The 13,760-nt window shown below is 37.9% G+C and overlaps 1 protein-coding gene across 1 annotated transcript in view; it reads right to left on the reverse strand.

Moving 5' to 3' along the window:
- Positions 1 to 13,760, reverse strand: part of mgat5b (alpha-1,6-mannosylglycoprotein 6-beta-N-acetylglucosaminyltransferase B) — a 121,643-nt gene that overhangs the window by 90,749 nt on the left and 17,134 nt on the right. The window contains exon 3 of the mRNA XM_016480888.1: positions 1,083 to 1,227. Coding sequence (XP_016336374.1) covers positions 1,083 to 1,227 — 145 coding nt within the window. The remainder of the gene's footprint in view (positions 1 to 1,082; positions 1,228 to 13,760) is intronic.

Below are 13,760 nucleotides of genomic sequence, written 5' to 3' on the forward strand. Positions count from 1 at the left end.
TTTTTTCTTTCATTGCTTGAATTATAAGGGCATTCTAACTGCATTCTAATGGGCTTCATGGCGCAGTGAGTGAATGCTTCTGGACTCTCAATATGTGTTTTTGTTTGTTTTTTGCTAAGTCGGTGACATACTCGTCAGCTCTCCTATCGTCTCTCAGTCCCTTACAGTCACACATACAGCACAATGACATTATGTCAGGAGAATGTCTTTAAATTCTAATCAAGGAAAAATCAGACCTTCAGTTGTCTTCTTTTTAAAGAACTTCAGAAGTAGCGCTTGAACCATTTTGCACGAAAAATGACGGAAACTTGCTTCAGCTTGTGGCAGCTTGTTACAGTACCGAGTTCTGATTGGCCAATCGCCGTTATTTAGTTTGAGAATTATCATAAGTAGAGAATTTTAACATTTAATTTGCATGATAAATTTTACATAATACACAACATTATTAATCTAAAGGGGATGGTGGTTTCACAGGGGGGATGCTTTTTGTAATTTTTTTCAACCAGGGGCATCCCCCTTCAATTCGAGCCCTGCGCACACCTAACATTCGATTGTACTATTTTTGCATTCAAATGCAAATGTTTATTTTAAATTCGACTAATATTAATTTTTTTATTCACAATCTCCTCATCACAGGCAGGCACAGCACTCATGTTCGTGTTTGTGTGTGCTGTCTGCGTCACTCAAAGCACGTGCCTATATTACGCGCTATATCGAACATTTTTTATATCATTATCGAAGAAGGTGTACCGTCGACAAATATCGATACCGTTTTATCGCCCAGGCCTAGTGTATAAAGTAAAATTCTTAAAATTAAAACATTGTTTATGAGCAGCTTCAAAATCTCATTTTGTTACATTTTAGTTTCACAGGTTGATTACTTTGTCCTCAAGCCATGATGGAACCATGCGCTAACAGCACAAAGATAAACATGGAGATAACTGGCAATTAAAACATTGTGGTGCCGTTCGTGTGCGCTCATCTTGTAAACACGATTATCCCTAGGTGACTTGACTGCAGCAAGTGACACCTGACTTGTAGAATGTTACTGCTGTGCTGTAATCATGAATGTGAAGCTGCACCTGTGGAGAGCAGAGCTCAACTCCTCCAGTCTGTGGGACTCGCTGCTGTTGCTCATTTTTGACAGGGTGTCGATCTGCTTCATGATTATCTCCAACATATCACTGATCTTCCTCAGGACACCGCGAGACTCGAGACCACCCAATACTGTTACACAAAAGAATGAGGACATGTCAGTTCAGACAGATACACAAAGCAACACGTTATGCTTACAGACATTGCTGAAAAGATCAAGGTAAGTTTCAGAAAGGGATAGTTAACTCAAAAATGAATATTATTTACTCATTGTAAACCTGTTATTCTAAACCAGTATCACTTTTTTTTCATGGAACACAAAAGGAAATGTTTAGGAGAACATATAGAAAAATTGCAGCATTGCAATAAGGCATGTTTTAGCCACTCTATATGTAATAATGATTTGTATGTATATAGGACTTTAATAGGTTTGCATGTTGTCATAGTCATTTTAGTTCATTTAATTTCTCTTAATATTTTATATGTGTAAGGTGACCATATGTCCTGGCCAGGATTTTTATATTGCCTATATATTTATATATGATCAATAAAAAAAATGTAAAAAATCTACCCCAAACTTTGAACAGCATTGTATGTAATGTAGCTTGGTATATTTTTTGACTAGTTTTCACAACACTGATTTTCAGTAAGCATAAATAATACCTTAAATTTTGACCTAAACTACTGCCTTTTTGTCATTTTCGAAGCTCAGCAGACCTATTTCCACTTCACGTTCATTGTATGGGGTAGATTTGTGTGCCATGAATGACACGAGGGTAAATGATGGAAGAACAGTTGACACCACAGCTATACGGGTCCCCATGCAGTTAGACCAGCACCAGTCCAGCATGGAAATTTATGTTGGCCTGAGCCAGTCTTTTCAACAGAGGAAAAACACAAAACAGAGATAAGTATACTCTAGGGTTGTACTATTGAGAAAAGTAAAAAAAAAAAGTGATGGCAAAACAAAGAGCCTAAATGGAGACTGAACTCAAATTCGCTGGCATATTAGTTGCATTTACTCATAATACAAACAACAGGCTGAGGGTTTTATTCAACAACATTTCAAAAGCATCACATTAGCACAGCCTCTCTCTCCAGAGCATCAGCGGTGAGGCAGCCTACTTCAACTCGAAAGGACACAAACAGCACAATACAGGAAGGGGACCAATTAGGCTGACAGTCAAGTTTAATTTCAGAGCTTTCCGAACTCCTGCTGTCTGTTTCCCAGGAAGCTGGTGCAAGTGAGCGGATGCCTCTCACCTGGCCAATTAAACAGAACACATCTATAACTGTGAGGTCAGTAGGCCTTCAGAACACTCCGCTCTGACATTCTCTGTTCCCACTCGCAGCTGAGATCATCGTGAAGTGAATGCATCTTACTAATGATAAAGGCTACAAGAACATTATAGCCGAGTTATTTCGAAAGTTTCTTTTACCCGCATGAAGGCCTCCGCGGCTGATCTTCATCAGAGCTAGACTACTTTATATTGAGGTCAACACTTCTCAGAGTTGGATTTGTGAACTTTCATTGTAAGTAACATGCTCACCAAAGCATTACTCTGTGATTGTACTCACCCTCATGTTGTTGTTTTAAACTTGCATGCATTTCTGTCATATTTTAAAAAATTTTTGGGTTAAAAGAAATAGTAGAATGCATTGATTTTCATTGTATAGAAAAACAAATGAGTCAACTAATTGGGAATACGGAAGTGTGTATTACTAGTTAGGTTGCATGTTTACATGACTGCGAATGGGCATTAAGACATGTACATAGTCTTCTTTTCTTTTCCTTTTTTTTTAAGCTGAGAAGTTGCAACAGATCTTTTCTTCCGTATTGTGACACATAGCCAAGTGAAATGGATTATCAAGACAGAAAAAAAAAACATAGGATTGAGACTTGGTTCTGTGCTATTGGTTCTTAATTGTATGGAGGCAAATCTGAATGTGAGTTTGTAGTTAATTGTAAGAAAGTTTGTTTATGAGGACAAAATGATTGGAGAAATCCAGCAAATGTCACTAGAAAGAAAAAAAAACATGCATGGCTGAATTGTTCACAATATGATCAATAATATGCATTTAGAATATAGATTGAATTTTCATTTCATGCCAACTTTAGGTTGACATACCATCCTAAAACTGCAACAGTCTTAAAAAAAAAAAACTGTTGAATGACCTGTTAACTATTGTGACCCATCGTTAGTTAATGCACAGAAATGTCTTCACAAGGTCTGACTCGAAAGCAATTATGATTTCATACTAAACTTCAAATAGGCTGTGTGACAAAACAATGACAGGTAATATCTGGTAATCTACAGTAGTTGAACTACATCCAGAAAGTTTAAAAATGTTCTGGTCCAGATGTTAACTTTGGTCTGCTAATTGAATGACCACTGAGTGCTTTTGATCTCACTGAATTTTGTGCACCGGGTGCTCTCATATATCAGGCCGCATAGCGATTTCAATTGGATCCAAATCAATTGGAAGATGTGTAAAAACGATTGATGGGTTGGATTTGGCCTGCAGGGTGCTAGTTCAGGATGATCAGACAAACATCTGAAACACTGTTCTGCATTTTAACAAGATAAAAAAGTAAAATAATACTGGGTTTGTTTCGATGTCTTTCAGTTTAAAAAAATAAATGGGAAATTTAGTGAGTCTGTTAGTTCTAGCAGGAGAGTGTTCTGCAGGGTTTAAAACTAGAATTGTAATGCTCTTTTTTTTCTCAAATCACTAAACTGAAATCTTGTTTATTAATTAAACAAACAGTGGTGATGAGTACATTCTGAGTAAGTAATAATGGGGACATCATAAATTATGCTTTGAGACCTCAGAGTCCCACTGTTTACATTTGAATGTAAGCGTTAGCAGCATAAATACCACTTAGTAAAAATCCACTTAATCATATAGCTTCACAAACTTATCTTGAAAAGGTTGTGGGCAAGTCTTTGGAAAAAAAAAAACACAAATGTTTGTTTGCTGGACTTAGATGGTTTAATCTTGTTTAGCTGGTGTTCAGCTGCCCAAAACTACAACCAGACTAGCCTGACTAGTAGAAATCAACCGGCATGGTGGCAAATTAAGACAAGCAATCCACTATAGTTTGGAATCAGTTTTTAACTTAAAAAAATCCACTGAAACAGTACACCATCTGGGCATCTTTGGCATACTATTTTCAGCACAGGTCTACCATTATTTAGGATGCAAATCTTAATCATGCATACAATTCAGGACAGACTGTATGCAAATTAGGATGCAGTGAGTGATTTTTGAATAGTTATGTAACATCGCTTTTATGTCCCTTGCACTAGATACCAAGCAAAAGGGAGAAAAGGGTTGGTAAACAACCACCATTCACATGCCAACATGCAATTTTACACTTTCAAAGTCTGGTAGTTTCTCATTCGCTCATTTACGGAGGGGTAAATCAAAATTACTGTTAGAGGTTACTGACAGAAGGCCACAGACAGTGGGTTAAAAATAGCCTGGAATATTTATTTTAGCCTAGTCATTCCGTAACTTCATTCAAACTACAGAATACAAGCAGCCTAGCAGTAAGGTATCAGAAGGCATTATGACTCAAAACTTTTCCTTTTGTGTTCCTTAATCAACCTTATTATGCATCCAGAACTTTCCAGATAGCAAATCCGGCAGCACAGTTCAGTCATTGTTTTCCATGAGAAAGTCACCAGCGTTTGTTTAATTATGAGACATGTAATGGTTATTGGGTCTGTAATCTGAGAAATCCTATTTCTGCTTTTGAGAAGTGGAGGTGGATTTTATAGTGCTTGAAGTTTTGGAATAATCTAGCGTAGCGTTAGTTCTGGCAGGTCACGTTAGTCAAGCTCGCATCAGATGACTCTCAGCTGATCCCCATTTTGAATATCCCTGCTGAACCTGAAATCCAGCATGACCTGTTTTGGTTGCTGATGCGCTGGTGTTTCATCTTGGTCAGCCAGCCAGTGTTGTAGTACTTGAGACCGGAGTCCGCCATGAGTCCAAGGCCATATTTTGACTGTTTGACTGTTTTTGGTTCTTAGCTTTTTATGTAAAGCACTATTGGTAACCCTTGGAGTTTTTAGTAGTTCTATATAAATAAATAAACCAAACCAAATTATTTTCAGTCTTGGTCTTATTATTGGCTCAAGAGCTTTTGGACTTGAACTCGGTTTTGACTTGGACCTGAGACCAGATTCAACTACTACAACACTGCAGCTACGTTTTGTAGTCTGTGTTGGCTTGCAAATATGATCCGGTCTGTGCTATCTTGTCTTTTGAAAGGAACACACTGTATGTGCACTGTGGAGGTTTGCGTAACACTAACATGAAACCAGGCTTCATTCACCCCAAAGGAAAGCATATTTGTCTGCATACACTGTCATGAGATATTCAGACCCTCTTCAGGTCTCTTTTGACTTCAACATGGATTCAACCCCATTCTGTTCTCAGTCATGACTTGACTTGAAGTCCACTTAAAGACCACGTCTGTGCTGGTCCACCAGACCAGCATCAACCCGACTGTTACCAGCATAAACAAGCCTACACCAGCATGCAAATTCATTTTGGTCTTGTTCCAGGTCTTATCCAATTAAACTTGTCTCCAGATTGGCAAAAAGTGTCTGTAAGAATTAGTACACATTTCAGTGTTTACTATACCACAGTCAAATCCCAGCTGAGATGTAAAATCATTATCCCTGATTCCCAAAACCTTACCGAACCTTAAGCGATACATTTGATCTTTGTGCTGTTCTAAGGTTGACTTTAAGGCGGACACCATTTTCAAAGCTCTGGATCAGTGAACGATGCGAGCAGCGTGTGCCTACTAATCCCACTAACGTATGCTGCCTCAGCTTCCGGATGTGTTTATTAGCTTACCAAAAATCCCCTATTTGTTAAACGGCAAGGGCTGATAAGAGTGATTCATGACTCCCACATGCGGCTTTATACTGCTGACTGGAGCCGGATCTTGGAAGGAATGCTCGTGTGTGCATGTTTGCAGGTGTCTGTGTTAGAAACCCATAAGACCATTATACATGTTATGTGTGGGTGAATGGGTTTGAGTAATAGAGTAATACTGTATTTAGTATTCTCTAAGTATAATCTCTATCACAGATTATTTACAGATTTACAGTATATTTTTGATAATTTTCATGACCATTTTACACCCTCACTCTGACCATTAGAATCGAACAAACCAATAAGTGCTTGACTGACCAGTCTTACCTATTGAAGACACTATATAGGCCCATATTACGGATTATGGGGCCGTGCTATGTTGGGTCTACAACCCAAAAGCCTATGCAACGTTTTCATCAACAAATTGTGGACTCTGAAGAGTACCACAATGGTTGAGGTAAGCATTTGGGACAGGGCTTTACTTCATAACAGACCAAGTTTCTGGATACTGATTAGCCATATCCCTGCTGAAAAACCCAGCATTGCTGGTCATCAGCATAAGGTATCTTTTGCAGGCTTGGACCAGCATGGGACACTGACTGCTAGTTTGCTGGTTCTCAGCATGGCAAGAGCTTCACCGACTCTGTTTTGCTTGAGAACAGCATGACAATGTTGGTCCAACAGATAGACCAGCATAAACCAGCCTGGATCAACATGGAATTTGTGCTGGTTTATGCCGGATTTTTCAGCAGGAATGTGCTCATGGTCGTGATGACAATCATGTGACAATTTGTAAATCTGAATGAGGTTTTTGCAGTGTAATTTCAGTAATTGATCTGCATGGACTGGTCTGCATGGAAAGGAAGTTTTGTATTGTTTTTGTTATGAGGGCTTTTCTCTTGTCATTCTAAACACTGTAGAGAAACATATTTCACATTTGTAAGTTAGATGTGGAGCTAGCACCGCTTTCTACCCGGGGTTATGAAACTCTACTCAGGGGTGGGGTTAGCACCTCTTTTAACCCTGTATTGTGGTGCCAACATGTACTGTTACACTTTATTTCTATAGTCCACTTTATACATTCTACTAACTATAAGTAACTTTGCAACTACATGTCAACTAACTCTCATTAGAATATTAGTAGACTGTTATTTTAGGGTTAGGGCAGGGGTGTCCAATCCTGCTCCTGGAGGGCTAACGTCTTGCAGACTTTAGCTCCAACCAGCGTCAACACACATTCCTAGATGTTTCTAGTGAAACTGAAGACCTTGTTCATCTTGTTCAATGACCCTGCAGAATAATGGCCCTCCAGGAACAGGCTTGGACACCCTTTGGTTAGGGTTAGGTTTAGTAGAATAAGTTATCATGTATTGGAAAATGTACTTATAATCAGTAGAATTTCTGTTGGTTGAACATCATGGTTGTACCAATGTCCATATTCCAGGATGACAATATCAAGATACCAGGCTCAGTCAGAGTCTTGACCTTAACCCCACTGAAAGTCTTTCGGATGTGGAGAAGACTTTACACAACCCGTCCAAAAAAAAAATAAATAAAAAAGTTGCACACTCTAATATTCCATTGGGCTGCCTTTAGCTTTGGCTATATTGTGCATTCATTGTGGCATTGTTTTAACAACATCATGCAACATCACAGCATTTATTTCCATTAAGAGTTGCATTCATTTTTGGCTGAGATCTTGTATTGACAATGGGAGAGTCGAACCACTCTCTAAAGTCGACTCCAGCACCTCCTAAAGACACATCCTAAATAAGGTTAAGCTCAGGACTCTGTGGTGGCCAACTCATACATGAAACTTATTTTTCATGCTCACTGAACCACTCTTTCACAAATTATGCCTGGTGGATCTTGACATTGTCATCCTGGAATATGGACATGGGTACGTCTTCCAACATGGTTGTTTAAGAAGTAAAAAGCTACACACTGCATCAGTTTTGCATCTTAAACTCTTAAACTCTTTATTTTTATTTTTAATTTTTTTGGTCAGGCAGTGTGCATAGTAATCCGGTTTTCCATGATTTCTCCCCTTTTGCCACACGTTAAAGGTATTCTTTTGTTCATGAATAATAAGGTACCAAGTTGCACATGCAGTACTTCATAAGGCAAGCCAATGGCAACACTTAATACAACTTTCATAGTTGTGATAACACTTAACACAACCTTCAGCGAAGTCAGAGTCTATTGCATCTTTTGGAGACTCCAAGATAAGCTTCGAGCAGCACGCTGGTAGGTAAACACTGAGTCAGTGCAGGCTGTTGGGTAAACATTCACTGCTGGCTGCGAGCTCCTGAATATGGAAAAGTATACGGCTGTGATTGACTGCGGATTGGTATTGTAGCATGCTGTAAGCCCTGTTGGCTTAGTGCATAAGACATAGGCCATCTGAACCAAGGATTGTGGGTTTCAGTCCCATCTGGGCTGAGTTTGGGCAGAGTGAGGCAGTAGATGCATGCTGGCACAACACCTAGAGGTCAACAGATAGAAAGCATCTTTTGTTAAGACTGCTCATTACTCCTGAACTTCCCCTCAGGGATCAATACAGTGCATCTGCCTTCTAAAAGTTCAGAATCTTCTGTTCTGAACAGCTGGAAGAAATGCCTCCAGCAGTGTGAGTGCGGTGTGATGGACTTCCTCCTGCAGAACAGACAGATGTGTTATCACTAATTGGCAGAAGAATAAAGTCACATTATGTTCATAGAAAGCCACATATGCAGAATGTGGAGACATGGATTTAGAATTCTGTGGCAAATCTGATCTAGCCAATGAAAGTTTGTCATTTTTGCAATTTTAGGAAAAGCCTTTTCAAAATAATGTTATAGCAGAGCTAATGGTTATTATGGTGTACTAGATGGTTGCTGACCTTTTCTATTTGCAATTAAGGTTGTCTGTGTGGTTGCTACGGCATTTCTTAGTGGTTGTTAAGGTGTTCTAAGTGGTCTATAATGTGTTAAGATATGTGTGAAAAGTAGAAGATAGGGTGTGCCTATCAGTTGCTAGGGTGTTCAGAGTGGTTGCTAGGGCTTTCTTGGCTGTTGATGGTATGTTCAGTGTGAGTGGTGGTCCAATCCTGCTTCTGCAGGGCCAAGGTCCTGCAAATTTGAGTTCCAACCACCAACACACTTGCCTAGAAGTTTTTAATGAGTCTGAAGACCTTGATTACTGTGGTTCAGGTGTGTTTAATTAGGGTTGGAGCAAAACTCTGCAGGACAGTGGCCCTCCAGAAACAGGTTTGTACACAATAGGGTGGTTGCTACTTTGTTTTTTTTTGTTTTGTTTTTTTGACATTATGATATTGCATACATACGAATATAAATAAATAAATGCCTACATACATACATACATACATACAGTACATGGTGTACGTAAATTAATGGCTTTCTAACTAAACCAAAATTGAAAACCAGGAGCCCAAACAACTCTAGAAGTTAAGCAACAAATAAATAAATAAATAAAATGCACCACAAATGTAAATATAACTTATTTAAAAACATTGAAAAAGATGAATAATATAATACACACAATTTAACAGAAGAATTCTCCAAATTATTTACTATTGCCTCACCATATTTTCTTTTTAAATTATTATTAATATTATTATTATATCTGGTAATCAGCATTATGCCAAAAAAAAAAAAAAAAATGCATTTGACTGATCTTAAATTGCACCGGACCCCAGAATATTTCTTCTAGATCGTTACCAGAACATTGTTGAGCAGTTTTTAAGAGCTAAGGTTTTTAAGTGGTTACTAGGGTGGTGCTAAGTGGTTGATAAAGTATTTTGAATGGTTGCTAGGGTGTAGCACATCAGTTGCTAGGACGTCCAAAGTAGTTGCTAGCCAGCAGCTGGGATGTTCAGGGTGATTGCTGAAGGCAATATGTGTTTAACAGGGTGTTCTGAGTTGTTGCAAGTTGGTTGATAACTGCCTAGTTAACTATAAATATGAGCAATAAAAGTATGGCAAAGTTAATAATGTAGCTGGAAGGCACACCCACACATGCACGGTGCATTTGTGTGTGTGTGCGTGTGTGTTATTCAAGTGTTTTATAATGCATTCTCATTAAGTAAATGCAAACTGCAGGTAGTTTGGACAAAATTCTCCAAAAATAATCAAACTAGGATCAAAATTCTACACCTTACCTCTCCAACGATGATTAGTGGCAGTGAATGCCCACCTTATGAGTGCAGGTGTGAATATATTCAGCATGTTAAAACAACAAATACTTCTTTCTCTGGCAAATGAAGTGCCATATCAGTGCAATTGAAACTAGCTTTGCATACTGCTGCTGGATGAAGTCACTTGAGAGAAAAAAATAAAATAAAATAAGAAGGTACATGCAGGACAGAATAAAAAAGTAATGAATTCTCAATGTTCTCTTGAAAATGTAATCCCTTGCTTTCAGAGTTCTATGATGAGAAAATTATATAAATAAATATCAATAATCATCTCTTGTTTTTCACCTGCTCCACACTTCACACTCACAATCTAATAGTGCAGACCCTTATTGCGTCTCATCTAGGGATGAAACGATTACCGGTTTGGCGATAAATCATGATAAAATTCCCCATGGTTAGTATTACCGTTTCATATTTTAATTATCATTAAAACTGTATTCGATTACTGCATTTTAACAACTCTGGATAAATAAATATTGTCCAGCATAAAGCAAAGTTTTAAGTAACAGTGTCACGTGCGCACAGCATGCAGAGTAGTTTCGATTTGTGTGGAAAGCTGGGAGGTTTTAAAAGAGTGCTAAGGGAATTATACATATGGATATATGTATGAATTAATTATATGAATGCACCTCTGAAGGTTCTGACCGCCTTCAGAAAAGATTCGATGGTATTTTGTTTTCATCTTCGCTCCATGTAATACCTAATAAAGAATATTGCAATGCTTTGTCCATGGAGGTTACGGGTTAAGGTTACAGTTACAGCTCTAAGGGAGGTTACGGCTCTAATTCTGCTGTTCCACAAGCGCCAACTAGTGTCAGAGAGTGGATTTACAGAGAGTTACATTTACATTCAGCCTGTGTGCAGTTTTTGTCTGGCCAGAAAATTGACTGAATTTGCATGCCCTGCTGTAAATTTTGAGCAGTTGATGAAAAACATGCTTATGTGGATTCTACACATTTAAACAATTCGGATAAGCTATCTAGAATTATTTATGGAGCAGTAAAATACATATAATCATTTATTAATCATTTATCATTTTGACTTAACCCTTTTCTTTATTTAAAGCCTGAAATGTGAGGTTTACCATTTTATGAAACGTTTTCAAAGCTTTATTTGAACATTTCGTACATGCTATTAGATAAACTGTTGTCAGTCATGCTGTCATTTAAAATCCAGACATCATTGGTAATGTTATTGTTTTAGTGTTTATGCAAACAAAAAGGAATTTTATTTGTCGTTTGTTGATTTTAAATATAAAACTTGGTGAAACAATTTATGTGTCAGTACTTTTTGAAAATTTCCGGCACATTTTAACAATATCGTGATCATACTAATAACCGTGATAATTAGGGTTGGGTATCGTTTGAATTTGATCAATTCCATTTCCGATTCTGCTTATCGATTCCGATTATTTTCGATTCCCAGTTTCGATTCCAATGTGATTAAATAATGATATCAAACATTTATCCTGTGTCTCTTTTTTGCAAACCATTTATTGGAGCTGAATACCATGAACAAAAATCAACAGGCTACATAAAAACTGGACTCTTTAAGAGCTGTTTGTGTGCAAAATAGAACTGCATGATTCTGGATAAATTGAGTTTTTTCCCGCCTTTTTTTCCCCTAATGGAAGTTGTGGTTCTCTCATGATTCTGAAGAAAAAACATTAGACAACTAAACAAAATCACATGTAATTTATGAATAAATGATTCAATGACTCACTCAAGATTGTTTCATTTCTGGATGAATCAGCGTTCTTGAACTAATCTCTTGTATGGTTCAAAGACAAATACATTTTAACAGGCCCTTTTCGCCACCTACTGGTATAACAATGTAATCGACAAATCTTCATTTTGAAGTGTAAAATTACTTTCAAAAGGTGATTTACTATATTTTAATCGCTACCGTACACATCAGAGTTTATATCTGAACTATAAACTTTTATCCCAGGAAGCTGTTTCATTCATGACAGATGACAGCTGCTCTTTTTCGGTCAACGGAACGCAAATTAAAATGTTCAAATCACACAGGTGTGATCGGACGCTGCACGGACGAACTAAGTGATCACAACATTGATCGCACACATTAAAGGTTGAGGAATGAAACAGACAAATCATTGTAATTTAGGAATAGAATCACGTTGGTGTTTGAATCGTGCTCGCGATCTTTAACGATCTATTAAATTAAAGTGCTTTGTCATGTTGGTGGTGACGCCTCTCTTGCAACATGTTTAGCTATCACAGATATTATACTTAGCTTTTTTGGCTTCTGATCGCAAATGTAGCCAAACTTTGGAGCACTTAGATTAGTGAGCAAGGTCCTGGCAGATCGGAATCGGAATTGATTCCCAACCCTAGTGATAATTTTGGTCACTATAATCGTGATAAGACATTTTCATACTTCATACCCCCTTATGTATATGTCATAGTTCATTCTCATAAATTTTACTATGCAGCTTTTTCCAAATTTGATACTTTTTTGACTTGATCAAATCTTGCAAGATTGTGATTCATCTCTGAACTAGTTGCATTTGATTGAACTAATTTTTTAAAATTTCATTTAGTAAATTGAATGAGAAAGATTCATACTAGACGGTCACTGTTGCACTCCTTTGTGAGGAAGCGTATGTGATGCTGCTGCTGTCTGTGCTCAGATGTGCATGACGGCCTTTGAGCTGGACATGGAGAGAGCGTTCGCGGCACAGCAGAGTCAGGACAAGCAGTGTAAGATCTGTCTGGATGTGGTGTATGAGAAGGCGTCCCCGTCCGAGCGGCGCTTTGGCATCCTCTCCAGCTGCTGCCACACGTACTGCTTGAGCTGCATCCGGCAGTGGCGCTGCGCTGAGCAGTTCCAGAACCAGATCCGCAAGTGAGTCCAGAGCCGCACTGATGTTAGCCCTGCTGTCTCAAACGCTGTGAGGCAGGGGCGGACTGGTGCTAAAACGTGGCCCTGGACTTTTTGGCACAGAGCGGCCCACCACACCATAAACCCACCAGCTCATTAGAGCTATTTTTAACACCACTTACTGACATACAAATATAACACAATACAGAAATATATATTTTTTTTTAAATTATTATCATTAACATTAATGAATGACCGTCATACTTCTTTACATTATAATTTGTCTTTCCTGGTGTATATGGCAATTTGTAAATAATATTTTACACATCTCTTAGAGGGACAGTTTAATATCACTAAAGTTAAATGCCTACCATAATATCAGTCCATATAACAATGCTCTGCTCTAGAAGACTTGGAATGTAGTGCAGAATGTGGACTCTTTTTATTGTACCTTTCAATTGCTTGACTAGAGTTTTTTTTTTTTATGAAGAATTTTATGATGATGAAAAATATAGTAAACTGTAATATGTGAAATATATAGAGTTACAATTTAGAGTAGCTGTTTTCTATGTGAATATCTGTTAAACTGTAATGTATTTCTGTGATGCGCAGCTGTATTTTCAGCATCATTACTCCAGTCTTCAGTGTCACATGATCTTCAGAAATCATTCTAATATGCTGATTTGCTGCTTAAGAAACATTTCTGATTATTATCAATGTTGAAAACAGT

This window comes from Sinocyclocheilus anshuiensis, unplaced genomic scaffold, assembly GCF_001515605.1.
Source record: "Sinocyclocheilus anshuiensis isolate Anshui unplaced genomic scaffold, SAMN03320099.WGS_v1.1 scaffold561, whole genome shotgun sequence".
NCBI lineage: Eukaryota > Metazoa > Chordata > Actinopteri > Cypriniformes > Cyprinidae > Sinocyclocheilus > Sinocyclocheilus anshuiensis.